The sequence below is a fragment of the Lactuca sativa genome, chromosome 4, assembly GCF_002870075.4.
Source record: "Lactuca sativa cultivar Salinas chromosome 4, Lsat_Salinas_v11, whole genome shotgun sequence".
Lineage (NCBI taxonomy): Eukaryota > Viridiplantae > Streptophyta > Magnoliopsida > Asterales > Asteraceae > Lactuca > Lactuca sativa.
The window spans coordinates 124,421,490-124,436,517 of NC_056626.2; the positions used below are offsets into that span (position 1 = coordinate 124,421,490).

The window sequence follows — 15,028 nt, forward strand, 5'->3', positions numbered from 1 at the left end:
GGGTTGTATACCGCTAAGTCGAAACTTAGAAAAATCATAACTTCCTCATACGAAGTTAGATTTAGACGTTCTTTTTATGGACACTCTCGATTTAACGTATTCTACGACTTTCGTTTAGATCACTAAGGCTAAATATCGCTCTATCGTAAATTCACTATTTACGTCACGCAGTGTCCTACCGGTTCTGTCGCAAAACTTCGACAGGTCATAACTTCTTCGTTATAACTCGGATTTCGGCATTCTTTATATATCCGGAACCCTTGTGACGAACACTACAACTTCCTTCATAGATATTGGGCTTATCTAATATTTTATTTTACATTTATTTTTATTCTTAATTCATTTAAGCCACACAATTAAGCATAAAACACATAATACTCAAATAATACATTCTTATTATTTCAAAATGAATTACAAAGGTTAACCTAGACTATTACATCAACATTAATGCCTAGCCTTGAAATACGAGCGTTACAAACTGATACCAAAATATTCAAAAAGTCACATTGTATCATAACATCAAAGTATAAATCCCAAAATCACTAAGTGCAGAAAAACATGGAGTGATGCGTTGCGATTAAGTCGGGCCCTTCCCATTCGAACTAGAGGTACCTGAAATAGAAACTGAAAACCGTAAGCATAAAGCTTAATGAGTTCCCCTAACATACCACATACGAATCAAACATAATGCCAAGCATATCTAGGTGTTGGTCTGCCTCTTCAGTCTATTTCAACCGGATACTGCCAAACATATATGGGTGTTGGTCTACCCCTTCGATCTATCTCGACCGAATACTGCTAAGCATATTTGGGTGCTAGCCTGACCCTTCGATCTATTTCAATCGGACATCGGGTCTATTTCACCCCTTATTACTACCACATAATATAATAACAGTAATCACTGAGTCGTCATACAAATACAGACATGACTAACAATTATCACAAAGACAATCATCATGTTATAACATAACTAGTGGGCCGGCCTTGGTGCCTTCAACCCACAACTACTGCGAAGGAAGACTCACCTCAAACTGTGGGTGTCAGATCATACTCAAAGGATGACTCGCGAACTCCTCTCCCTATCGCACAAGCATAAAATCCTAATTAGTAATTAGATCACATTCTAACCCGAAGGTCTAAAACCCTAATCCCCGACTTAAGGCAAAAAGGTTCCTTTACCCTTGCCTTATTGGTCCTCCTCCCTCCAAGACCCCAATCCAAAACAACCCAAAAGTATTCAAGCCCAACCAAAAAGGCTTCTAAGGCCCAATATGGCCCAAAGACATCTAATCATGGTCCTAGGCCCAAAATTCCTTGTTACAACAGGTGGGCTTGAGGCCCAACCTAAACAAATCCAAAGCCCAACAAAACTGAGAGCCCAAATCCTTTTTGCCCACTACATGCATACACACGACATACTCAGCATGTACGCCCAACGTACACTGGTGTTGACCTGGAATCGAGGTGTTGACCCAGTACGCCCAACATACATAGGAATACGCCCAACGTACTAGTCTGCCAACCCAAAACCACCTCCATAACTTATTTCATTAAGACATAACACCCAAAACTTAGATCCAAGCCCCTAGAAACGTCCTAAGCCATAAAGTTGCAAACTTTATGCTTTTGCATGCATGGGTGGGGCTCAAAACATGAATCAAGTTCATAAGCACACTTGGTTGGTCCCTAACACTTGCATGGTTGAGGCTTAACCATCAAGATCCAATTTTTATGACTCATAACACCTCCAAGAGCTCAAAACGACAACTCATATGGATTGAAGTTCCTTAACTTCCAAGAATCCAAACTATGGGACCAAAAGATGACATTTTCCACCCTAAAACTAGATCTAAGCATGCAATGGACAAGGTTCAAACTTTATACCTTTAAAGAGCTGGAAATGGTGCCAAACTTCTGGATCTACAAGCTCCTTCCTTGCCCTTGCTTCTTCCCAAACTTCCTTCTTCTTCAAAACCAACAAAGATCACCAAAATCACCAAGGCAAGCTCAAAAATGCATGCAAGAGGTTTAGGGTTCAAGTTTGACACTTAAAGGACAAAGGAGGCTGAGAGGGTGAAGATCATGAGGGAATTAAGGTCTTTAAATAGGATGGAAACCCTAAAAATTAGGGTTTGCAAAAAACACGGGATTGGAAGGCGGCATCAGAAACGGATGCAAAAAACATTCACCAAACTGGAAGCCGATGAAAAGACAAAAAAATTTCTTTTCGAAAGACAACTCATACTCCCCAACCTCAAAAACCATTTCCTCTACTTCACTTCGAGGGTCCGTCATAACTTCGTGGAAAAACGCGTAATATAGAAGTACAAGATCCCCTTCTACCACCGCATGAACATCTAACAACCTCCCAAAACATGACTTTCAGAACATAGTATCGCATAATAGTATGTCTTTGAGTGACGCAAGAATATCCGCAACAATTTCTGGTTTTCAAGTTAGTGTAATTAATGCTTTACAAATCTTGTCATGCTACAAATAAAAACAAACAAATTAATTTTAAGGTAAATCATAAGCTTAAATGGTATTCTGGAACGAAATGTGATGAACATTTCAGACCTGTTATTCGCATTCCAAAGTGTTCTTCGTTTCCGGAGTAGTTCCTCGCATTCCGGATAGCATACGACCCGTTGGACCAGAAAAAAAGGACCCGACCCGAATCGAATCAGATATTCATATTAGTGGGTCGGTTTTGGGTTTTGTTTTTACTATTAATCAGGTTTTGGGTTTGGACCGGACCGGACCTAAAATACAAGATTTAACACAGATCGGATCGGAAACCAAAGGTTAATTCGTTTTATTGATCGACGTACACTGTTAAGCTCATTTAGAATGATTTTTTTTTTGGGAAATTTCGTGATAAAGTAATACATATTAATTTATTATTAAGGGCTAAATTCACACGACATAAATATTTATTTCAGATTTACAACTTACAAGTTATATCTCCTCCGTTTTGGAATTAAAAAATCCGTTTATTTTTGCTAAGTTAAATAATCACAATTCTTATTTTTGATAAAATTGTAACATATGAAGTAAAAGTAATATAAATATATATATATATATATATATATATATATATATATTACCGTTGGACTGAAATGTAAAGAGATGTCGAGGTGAGGGTTAAAAGTGAATCATATTTGGGATTTAAAGGACGTGTTCGGCAAAATTAGTTGTTAGCGGGTAGCTTATAGCTTGTAGCGTTTTGTTAAACGCTACATGAAGTAGCATTTGAATTTGAAGCGTTTTGTTTAAACTAAACGTTAGAAGCTTGTAGTGCCGAACAAGACTTTTTGTTCAAAACGGAGCGTTATGTCAAACGCTAGAAGCTAGAAGCTCCCAAACGCTCCGTGTCGAACACACCCAAAGCAAAGGCGACTAATGTTGCTAGTCTCTTTTTATGTCATTGTTGTTTTATTAATTCCTTTTATTTATGGTTTAACTACGTGATCAACAATTACACACACATAAAAAAATAATAAATGTGTGATTGGTCCTTATGGTTTGGTACTCGTAACCAGACCGAAACCATAAACAATGTTGCTAAAAGTCTAATTCGGTCCGTTTGGTATGCGGAATCGGAACCGGACCGACACACTCTAAACTGGTCCTATTTTCGGGTAAGGTAATTCACGATTTACGGTCTTCGGGCCGATTCGTTCTGGGTCCTGTCTGTTGCTCATCCCTAATTTTGGAGATGTTCCATGGTACTTTTTGTTCCGAAATACAAATTTTCGATGTATAATGCTCAAATACAATTAAATAAACTAATTTTGGGTTTGTCTTAAATCTAATTCTAATGTAAACATCTATTACAAGTCAAATACAAATAAGTAAACTAATTTTGGAGATGTTGCTCATCCCTAATTCTGGAGATGTTCCATGGTATTTTTTGTTCCGAAATACAAATTTTCGATGTATAATACTCAAATACAAATAAGTAAACTAATTTTAGGTTTGTCCTAAATCTAATGTAAACATCTATTGCAAGTCACATGTTCTTTATGTTCTAGACTTGGTTACTAAAAACAATAATCTTAAAATTAAACTACTCAAAGTGTAAAAGTAAAGGACTTATCTGGACAACTGCTAGATCATCAAGATTGTGTTTCATATCTTCTTTGGTTCTTAACTCTGAAATGTGTAGTAGTGGCCGAAATGTGTCGGGATAACTTTGTAGTGTAGTTACTTTTCTGGAAGGAATCAGAATAAATTCCAGAAGCTGATTTTGTAAATCGAGATCCGAAACAAGTCAGATTAGTCTGAAGTAGGCATTCCGGAATGTCTTTGATGGGTCGGACCAGGTACATTGTCTGAAACGGATTCCGAAATAGGTCATTCCGAAAATGATGATTATTTTGCAAAAACAAATTTATAGTGATTATTTTTTTTTAAATAAACACAAAAATTAGTTAAATTATTAAGGTTTTCTACATTTTATGATAAATGGTTTAATACTAAAAAAATCACAACACTAATGAATAAAATTATCAAGATTAAAAAAAAATTATCATCAAGTAAACAAGGCAAAAAGGCGAAAACGTTTTGAGGAAAACAGTGAAGGAAGGTGGGGCAGTGTAGATAATAACTGATTGATTGCGCGCGGCTCCCACAATAACCACCACCAATCAATGACACGTCAGCAACGCCACCGGATTAACCAACGTTGATATCTTGGTCACTCACTCTCTTCTCTATCCAAACACAAACACAAAAACTCTCATATCCAAATCCTCCTCAGATGGATGTGAGCTCCGTCTTCTTTGTAAGACCCAATCAACATCCATTATCGTCTCCCTTCACTTCTTGCATTTCTCCGACCATCTCGTTACGCCCCGAATTATTTGGCCCCGAATTTCGTCGTCCTTCTCGCCGGAGAAAATGCTGCAGCCTAGGGCTTGGGTTAGGCTTGGGTGTTCATTTTCATAGTCCATCGATTAGAACAAAGAGGAGGCTTATCTTCAGAACATCTGCGGCTCTGGATCTGCAAACGGTTGTTGTTGTCGTCTCCTTTGTCGCTGTTTCAGCTCTCACCGTCTACTATTTCAGTTACTCCAACAAAAAGCATGATGATAGATCCAATAAGGTAATTCAGCTAAATTAACTACGATTAATTGGTCAATTATGATCCCTCTCCTTTTCATTTGAAGTGCTAGCTTAACATTCGGAAAATTAAAATCAATTTGTATCAATCATATGATCTAGCCGCAATTCATCTCGTTGCTAATTGATTATGAGAAGGAAGCCAAAGAATTATAACATATTATTTGATTTCCTTCTTGTATTGTGCGTGTTGTAGTGCTCAAATTGCATTACAGCTCCCTGTAGTTTCAGTTGGTAGAATTCGTTAGTTTCTTGAGAGATAAGTACAATAACTACAACTAACACATAGCATTCTGAACTCAAAATTTTGTCTAACAGGATGCTATGTGTAATTGCACCATGTGTTGAAATGAGATAAGGCACCTTATTTTTCTTGCTTATAGTGATCCATACACAACACAGACATGTACATGGGGTTGAAGTCAGAAATTTATATGGTTGGGACATGTCTCAAACTCAATTTTTTTGTATGAAAGTTAGGTCTTTGTTCCACAATACCTAGCTACATTGAATGCATTAGATTTAATTCTGTTTGGAACAATTTTGTCGTCAAAATTATTTATTATTTATATATTTAAGCCTAGACAACAAAAGAAGCAAAACAATAAGAATAAATAATCAGATTGGTCAGGTTATATGCATTTTTGTTTTAGAAATAAGTTTAGAACTACAAACATATTCACTATAATACTTGAACAGTTCATGTAACGACCCATCCCACATGGAAAAAGAGTGAGAACTGTGGGCCTGATGAGGACATCAAGTGTTTAAGTGAGGGAGTATGCAATTTACCTTTATTTGAGGAGGTCAATGTTGGTGTATTTTTATCTTGTTTTCCTTCATTTCATCCAATTTCCTTAAACACCGTAGAAAATCTGTTTACTGCAGCCAGCTTCTAATATTTATCCCGTTTTCTGCAGAAATCCAAACCACTTCATCATACAGATTCCCAACAAAGCTCAAGTACAGTAAATCACACCTTTAATGAACAAAATTCATCGAATCTTGTTCTGGAAAATGAGAAATGTGATGAGGGAAGCAAATATATAGTTATGGAGGTTAAAGACATCAGCCATGATCTTGCTAACGAATCAACAGAGACACAATTCAATGGAACAACTGCTTCCAGCATTTTAGAATCTTCAGTATCATCTGATGTCAAATCATCTTTCAAAAAGGATTTCAGTATGTTGGACTCATCTTTTGAGGAACCTCCTAACATGATGGAATTATCATCTCAAGAGTCACTCAGCATGCTTCTTGGATCAGGTGATGTAATGTGTATTCCACCCACAGAAAGAAATGTTGTCTGTTTTGATGAGAAACATGAAAGTGAGCATGATTCTGAGTTACCTAAGCTAGTGGTGGAAACTGAGTTGATTGCTGCTTCTGTTCCTTCAAACAGTATGGTGGCAGGAGGTAATGTAATTGGAGAGAAAACCCATGGGCTTACTAAAGAACATGATGCAAGTAGGTATAACTTTCCAGATAAGAAGTTCACCCATAATGGATTACACTCCTTCTATGAGACGAATCATTATGCAATGAGTGGCATGGAAAATCTTAGTAGTACAAAAGCAATGCCTGGGATTTCCTCTTTTGGGGATAAATTCTTTTCTTCATCAGCGAATAATTCCATATTTCATCCTGAAAGATTTTCTGCCAAGGAGTTTCTTCATGCTGCAGGTTATTTCTAGAAATGGTTGACATTTTAGGCTGGTTATGTAAATGTTTAGTAGTTATGTTTGTGTTTCTGGGCTTATTTGACATGAGAAATAAATTTATTTTCCAGAAAAGTTTGAGGCTAAGTCGCCTAATGGAAAATACGAAAATGGCACTCCTAATGGAAGGAGAAACTTCTGGAAGAAAGGAGAAGAAAAAGCTATGCTGAGTAAAGATGACTTGAAAATTTTGTTCCCAGTATCACAAGTTAAGAAGCAAGCAAGCAACCAAGATTATTCATCACAGCAGTTACGTGCTTACCATCGATTTCTCAAAGAGGGCAGGTAACATTCATGTGTTTGTAATTTGTACTATAAGGGCCAGATTGTTATACATGACATGACATGACATGGCATTATCTCAATCAAAAAGTTTATTTGGAGTGAAGGTTCATGTAAATTTTATGTTTCTTGTTGTAGGTTAACTGACTGCTTAGAGAAGCTTGAATATCTGGAAAGAAAAGGTTTGTTAGACATGAATAATGTAAGGATGCCTCTTTTTAACCTTTAATTGGATGGTCATCATATTTTTTTAAATTGTGGGTTAAATGCAAGAAATAGCAACATACTTTCATTTATTTGTGTATCATAGCATCCTACTTCAGTTTATTTCTATTAAACATTGTAGTTTTTAATTTTTTTTTCTTGTTATGGCATTGTACTTTGAAAATTTTCCAAATTATAGCATTGTACTTTCAGTTTCTTTCTTATCAAAACTTTGTACTTTGATAAAATCTATCTAACTATAGCTTTGTATTCGGATGAGATTGCTATAATTGGGTAGATTTTACAAAATACAATAATATAATAGAAAGAACTTAGAGTAGAATGCTATAATAAACGAATAAAAAGTTGCTAACTCTAGCATTTAACCCTTTTTAATTTTAGCCTACCCGTTGGATAAAGTCTTATTCTTTTGTATGAATTTGCTCATGGTTTTAGGTTTATCATATGGGGTTTCTCCGCGTGTGTAGAATCCAGAAAGCTGTGAAGGAAGCTTTCCGTTTTATTAATCTCATTCCAAATCCGACTTTGAGCACATTTAATATGCTTATGTCTATTTGTGCACACTCTCAAGATTTAGATGGTAATAGTCTTTATATAATTTTGTTGAGTTTTCAATTCTACACAAATTGAATTGGAATACAGTCATTATCTTCATATTTTCATAACATCTTATATTTTAGGAGCTTTCGAGGTTTTGCAACTTGTCCAAAAAGCTGGATTAAAAGCTGATTGTAAACTCTACACAACTCTAATTTCAACTTGTGCTAAGAGTAGAAAGGTTGATACAATGTTTAAGGTATGTTTTCTTATCTTTTCCAGTTCTAGTCTTTAGGGCTAAATGCAAGAAACAAAAAATATGCTTCCATTTATTTGTTTGTTATAGGATCCTACTTTCATTTCTTTCTATTACAACATTGTACTTATAACTTATGAAGGCATTGTAAGCTGAAAAAACTTCCTAACTATAGTACTATAAACGAAAAAGTACATTGCTATTTCCTGCATTAACCCTAGTTTCTATCACATGTTTTGTTGTACTTTTACAGGTTTTCCATGAAATGGTAAACTTGGGAGTGGAGCCAAATGTTCACACATATGGTGCACTTATTGATGGTTGTGCCAAAGCTGGTCAAGTTGCCAAGGCATTTGGTGCATATGGTATTATGAGGTCAAAGGTAGGTCAAGAGTCGTTTTCTTATCAAGGAATTGTAGTTTACAAAAAAATGTATCCAATGATAGAATTGTACTTATAGAGTTGATTTGTACATGCATGCAGTAGAATGTGAAACCAGACCGAGTTGTATTCAATGCGCTTATCAGTGCATGTGGTGAATCAGGAGCAGTGGATCGAGCATTTGATGTGCTATCAGAAATGAATTCAGAGACACATCCAATAGAGCCAGATCATGTCACAATTGGAGCATTGATGAAAGCATGTGTCAATGCTGGTCAGGTTAGATATGGAATTTGAATTTGAATTTGAGATTCCATTCCATGGCATGTTTGGTTTCCAAATGGACGGAATTCAGTTCCTTCAGTGGTCATTTGGTTCATAGAATGTTTTGGAAGGAATGGAATCTGAAGGAATTGGAATCTAAAACTGTCATGCATCTGGTTGGTATGGAATTTAACAATAAAAGTGAGGATATTTTGATTTTTTAATAGAAAAAAAAAAAGGAAGGATGGAATTGAATTCTTCCCAACTTTCCGTAGGAAAAGTGAAATCCATCAAACATGGAATTTGAAGGATTCAAACGGAATTGAGTTTGATCCATTTGATAAAATGGAATCTTGAATTCCAATTCTTTCAAAATCCATGAAGATTTCGCGATTCCTAGGAATAGATAATACGAATTCAATTCCTTTCTTCCTTCTTTTTGTTATAAGACTACAAAACCCTCATGATATAGCGAAATAAATAAAAATTTACAAGTTGAACCAAACACATGAATTCGAGGGAATTGGAATCCTTTTCCCCCGAATTCCATTTCTTTAATGCCAACCAAGCAGCCCGTCAGATTTCCCTCATATTCCAATTCCTTTGACAGATTCCGTTCCTTGCAAAAACATTCTGCGAATCAAACACCCCCTCAATCTCTTATTTTGTATATCTTGCATTTATTTTCTGTTAGTGATTTATTCCAGTTGACATGGGAGATTGGAATTGTTTTAGGTTGAAAGGGCGAGAGAGATATATGGTATGATTAAAGAATTCAACATCAAAGGTACTCCTGAAGTTTACACCATTGCTCTCAACAGTTGCAGTGGACATGGTGATTGGGAGTTTGCATGCTCTGTCTATAACGATATGACAAAAAACGGGATCATCCCTGATGAGGTATTTATCCTTCCAAGTTGTTAGAATGAGATTTTAAGTATTTTTGAAATTGTTTCATTTGTTTTAGTCTATAACAATCATTAAACTAGTTCTCTGAGAGAATACAATTTAATATCTTTTGAGTAAAAGGTTATGGATGTCTTGTTTTATAAATGACAAGTGCTCTTTTTTTTATTTTCTTGCAGATGTTTTTTAGTGCATTAATAGATGTGGCAGGGCATGCTGGGAAGCTAGATGCTTCGTTTGAAATTCTACAAGAAGCCAAGAAGGGAGGAATAGATGTGGGAATTGTATCATATAGCTCACTGATGGGAGCATGTAGCAATGTATGCTTTATCATATCCATTATATAATAATTTTTTTATTACAGCATTGCACTTTGAAAAATCTACCCAATTATAGCAATGTCATCCAAGTACAAAGCAATTTTCACTGCTATAGATATTACCAATTCTAACAGTTTTGAAATAATTTCCAATTCATATACCCAGGCAAAAAACTGGAAAAAGGCATTGGAGCTATATGAGTATGTCAAAAGCATGAGGATGAAACCAGTGGTGTCAATGATGAATGCCTTAATTACTGCCTTGTGTAAGTGTAATTCCCTTTGCCAGTTTCCACTGGGATTCTTTTCACGCTTGTTTCTTAATTCAGATTAGGGTTCAATGCGCAACATACTTTCAGTGAGATGCTATAATATGAAAACAAAATGAAAGTATATTGCTATTTATTTCACTTTGGTCTTCAATTTAATCCTAAAGAATTTTTATTATAATGCATGTATTGATAAATTTGTGAAATGTGATGGTGCAGGTGATGGAGATGAACTGCCTAAGGCTGTGGAAATTCTTTCAGAGATGAAGAAGTTAGGCTTACGCCCAAACTCCATCACATACTCCATTTTATTGGTGGCAAGTGAAAAGTAATTGCAAAACTTTAAGAATACTTTTTACTTCTCTATTAATTTTCATGAATCAGTTTAACTGAATATTGTAATTTTTTTCTTTTGGGAATTATACAGAAAGGACGATTTACAAGTTGGTCTTATGCTTCTTTCTCAAGCAAAAAAGGATGGTGTTTCCCCAAATCTTGTAATGTGCCGGTGTTTAATTGGTAAGAGCAATATTTTTTCAATGGGTTGAATGTAAGAAATAGCAATCTACTTTAACTCATATGTTTATCATAACATTATACTATTTTCATTTCTTCATATTACAACATTCTAGTTTGAAAAATCTACTTAATTATAGTAATAGCATCAAAATACAAAGCAATTTCCACCGATATAATTAGGTATATTCTTCAAAGTACAATGTCCTAATAAGAAAAAAACTGAAAGTAGAATGCTACAAACACTTAAATATTTCAAAGTACAAGGAAGTCAATGGTATAATGGAAAGAAATGAAGTGTAGTTTGTAAAATCTAACCAATTATAGCAATATCCTCCAAATAAAAGTAATTTTACTGCAATAATTTGATAGATTTTTCAAATTACAATGTTGCAAAAGAAAGAAATGAAGTGAAGTTTGAAAATTTTATCCAATTCTAGCAATATCATCCAAATACAAAGAAAAATTATCCTATAACTGGGTAGATTTTTCAAAGTAAAATGTCTTTATAAGGGAAAAAAAATTAAATCTACAATGCTTGAATTGGGTAGATATTTTTAGAATGTTATGTTGTAATAGAAAGAAAAGAAATTGAAACTACATGGCTATTTCTTGCCTTTGTTAGTATATAATTTTTCTTTTTATCATCTGGATAATCCGTTTTTGGTATTTGAATTGATTTTCCTTAATGTGTGATGTTGAAGCATTGTTGTACCGGAGATTTGAGAAAGCTTGTATGATTGGTGAGCCGATTTTGTCTCTTGACTCAGGGCGCTTGCAGATAAACAGTGAATGGTATAAACCCGTTCCTTTTTATATGTGTATTAGTAATTTAGTATAGAAAAGAAACTTGCTATAACCGGGTAGATTTTTCAAAAGTATTATGTTAAAAAGAAATTGAAATAAGTGGTTTGGTATGATTTATGATTTGCTGTGTAGGACGACATTAGTGTTGATGGTATATAGAGAAACAGTTAAGGGTGGTAGTATCCCAACAATAGAAGTATTATCACAAGTCTTGGGATGCTTAAGACTTCCTCAAGATTCATCCTTAAAAACCAGACTGATTGAGAATCTGGGAGTAATTGCTGATGATACATCAAAAGGCTCAAATCTCTGCTCTCTCATTGATGGCTTCGGTGAATACGATCCCCGTGCCTTTTCTCTTCTCGAGGTTTGCTATCATATTTATACTCTTCTGCTTTCGTTTATACATCTCTTACATTTCTTTATACTTATTTATTTTAGGAAGCTGCTTCACTAGGAATTGTTCCTTGTGTATCTCTCAAAGAAAGCCCCATAGTTGTGGATGTCACAAAATTACCAATATATATGGCTGAGGTAAACTTAATTATCAATCAAACTAAATTCAACAAATAGCAACCAACGAAACTACATTGCTATTTCTTGCATAACGATGCTACATTTTCCCCTGTTTATAATAATTACATCCTCTCAAGTCAACAAATTGAATAAATACTTTTTGGTTTTGTGAAAACTCCTCAGGTTTACTTCTTGACAGTCTTGAAGGGTCTTAAGCATAGACTAGCTGCTGGTAATTAATGCCACCCTGTTTTTATTACTATTATTATATAATTATATGTGGTTGATATTGATTTGTATTTCAGGTGTGAAATTGCCCAACATAAGCATCTTGTTGCCTATAGTAAAGACACAAATTAAGGCTCCCATGGGTGATAAAACAATGAATGTTGCAGGAAGGTCAGTACACAAATCATATATATATATATATATATATATATATATATATATATATATATATATATATATATATATATATATATATATATATCAACATCATATTTATAAGCAATTATATGAGAGTAAATTGGTATTTCTTGCAGTTAAGTCGATTATTGTGTTTCATTTATGTTGTTGTTGTTGATGATGATGAACAGAGTTACCCAAGCTATATCATCATTATTGAGAAGGCTAAGGATGTCATACATAGGAAACGAGTCATTTGGAAAAATCAGAATAAATGGTGTTGTTGTCAAGAAATGGCTTTCACCCAAGCTTTCATCGCCTTATGGTGGAAAGCCAACAGGTTTTAGTTCATCCTTGGGCAAAGGAATCACCAATCAGCAGCGTCACATTCGATCTACCAATTTGTCTTTTGAGTAAAAACTCTAATTCCGTTTAGATTTGTATAAAACATGAGAAGAGTTAATAAGATCATAATCCTGGTCCTGGTCCTGGTCGATCATTATTATATCCTATAGGTACAGTTTTGATATACTTAGGTTTTATATTATATATTTTCAAGTTTTTAAACTTACTCTTGCACTGTCTCTTTAAAATCTTTTTTTTTTTTTTTTTATATATGTGAACTAAGTTTTTTATCCAAGTTTGGGGTGGGATGTCCACCACTTTAATTTATAGTAGTAATAAAAAAGTTAGGTCATAAGAATATCATCAATTGTTTAATCTCTCACCAAAAACTATACATATGGAGTCCATGTTAGCATATAACTTGTTTTTATGCTCATTTCCACCTAGATGGAACAAAAAGATAAAGTTGAAAGTTTTTAGCCCTAAAAAATTCTGAGAGATTGAAGTAGACATCTTTCATGGTCAACCATCATTAATTAAATAAAAAATTACAATTATATATGGTCATGGATCGACCCACGCATTCATCCACCAAATTGAGTCAAATTGTTGGATTTCTTATTGGATCAATAATAGATCAAAACTTTTGAGGATTCGATATTTCTGCAGTAAGCTTGATATTGTAATTTTTATGTGTAAAAATGAATTTAAAAAAAAATTACAACTTTTCGGATGTCATTTATGAAATCCTTAAATTCATCTAAGAAATCCTTTAAAAATTGTATGAGATCTTTTTTTAAGAGTTTCTTTTGATAGAATTCTTCAAAAAACCATTTTCATTTCATAGGAAAAGGAAAAACAATACATTAAAGTTTTGAATAATATTAAATTAATATATAAACAAATTCTATAAATATATTCATTTTATATTGAATTAATATAATCAACAAAATTATAAATTAGACGTTGCTATCAACTAAAAGTGTTAGAAAATTAGGGTATTTAGAATGTTTGGATTACTTAGAGTCATGAAACACACTTTCAGATTAAATCATTTCGGTGGTACACACGAAAATCTTTAATCAGATAAAAGTATTCAAGAACAAATAATGAAGAAGATGTATGCTCTTGTGTACCAAAATTCATATATGATCACCTTGTCCAAAATCTACCAAAACTATAATATGATAGTTTTTTAACTATTACGAAACTGTCACTAAACTCCCTTAAAACCGGGTTTAGGATTAGGGTCAAAACAAACTAGGGGCACTGGCCCTTAAACGTCGCTTCGAGGGGGATTGCCCTCAAACCCCATTCAGTTCAGGAAATAACAGTGTATTTTCAACCAAGATAAACTTAAACAAATGTATATTCCACACCATCCTAACTTATTTAATATTTATCAATGCAACATTGATCAACAAATTAATTCCATTTAGGGGCGGACCTAGGGGTGGTACACGGTGGCACTGGCAACCCCTAACCTTTCCGGCCACTTTGAAATTTTTATTTTTTTCTACTACTGTGCAACCCCTACTGTAAAATCCTGTGTCCGCCCCTGATTACACTTAAGTAATATTAGTGATACAAATCACCAACAAAAAGTTGGTAACTAGTTTTTTGTAAAATTATGGCCATGTATAACAGTATATGCAGGTCTTTGGTCTTTGAAAGATAAAAATTGAGGTGGCCAAGATGGTCTTAGTCTCAACAAATCTACAGAAGTATCCAAAAAAAAAATAATATATATATATATATATATATATATATATATATATATATATATATATATATATATATATATATAAATAAAATGATGATAGAAGAAAACATCGAAACATAAAATCATTGTATTTGTATGACAATTATAAGCATAGTTCAAGACTTAAAATACATATTGGGGTGCAAATATTTCTGTCAATGTCTCGAAGCTAAAGTTATTTATTTTAAAGTTTAATCACCATTGTCAAATTATGACGTTACAATATTAATTAATGTCTATACTCTATGCACAGCTTAAATCATATCGTTCTAGCCACTATAGGATTTATTTTGTGATCGATCAAGATATATATGATAGGTGTTGTGTTTTTCCATAAAATACCATCGTTTAAATCAATACCTTATTAGCAAGATTTAGCATTACTCGATCATA

The 15,028-nt window shown here is 33.9% G+C and overlaps 1 protein-coding gene across 1 annotated transcript; it reads left to right on the top strand.

Moving 5' to 3' along the window:
* The first annotated feature begins 4,700 nt into the window (after positions 1 to 4,700).
* LOC111877918 (pentatricopeptide repeat-containing protein MRL1, chloroplastic) lies at positions 4,701 to 13,095 on the top strand. The gene is made up of 19 exons (XM_023874421.3): positions 4,701 to 5,107; positions 6,045 to 6,810; positions 6,917 to 7,130; positions 7,266 to 7,329; positions 7,788 to 7,932; positions 8,033 to 8,148; positions 8,399 to 8,527; positions 8,632 to 8,805; positions 9,526 to 9,690; positions 9,876 to 10,016; positions 10,182 to 10,281; positions 10,504 to 10,612; positions 10,712 to 10,803; positions 11,505 to 11,595; positions 11,740 to 11,974; positions 12,049 to 12,141; positions 12,307 to 12,355; positions 12,429 to 12,522; positions 12,720 to 13,095. The coding sequence occupies exons 1-19, from the start codon at positions 4,763 to 4,765 to the stop codon at positions 12,943 to 12,945; spliced, it is 3,348 nt and encodes a 1,115-aa protein (XP_023730189.1). The 5' UTR covers positions 4,701 to 4,762; the 3' UTR covers positions 12,946 to 13,095.
* The last annotated feature ends 1,933 nt before the right edge of the window (positions 13,096 to 15,028 follow it).

Excerpts from the sequence above, each read along its gene's own strand:
- LOC111877918 (XM_023874421.3), top strand. The coding sequence starts at position 4,763 with ATGGATGTGAGCTCCGTCTTCTTTGTAAGACCCAATCAACATCCATTA. Across the intron at positions 7,330-7,787 it reads GTTTGTTAGACATGAATAAT|GTTTATCATATGGGGTTTCT; the intron begins GTAAGGATGCCT and ends TCATGGTTTTAG. Across the intron at positions 11,596-11,739 it reads TTGCAGATAAACAGTGAATG|GACGACATTAGTGTTGATGG; the intron begins GTATAAACCCGT and ends TTTGCTGTGTAG.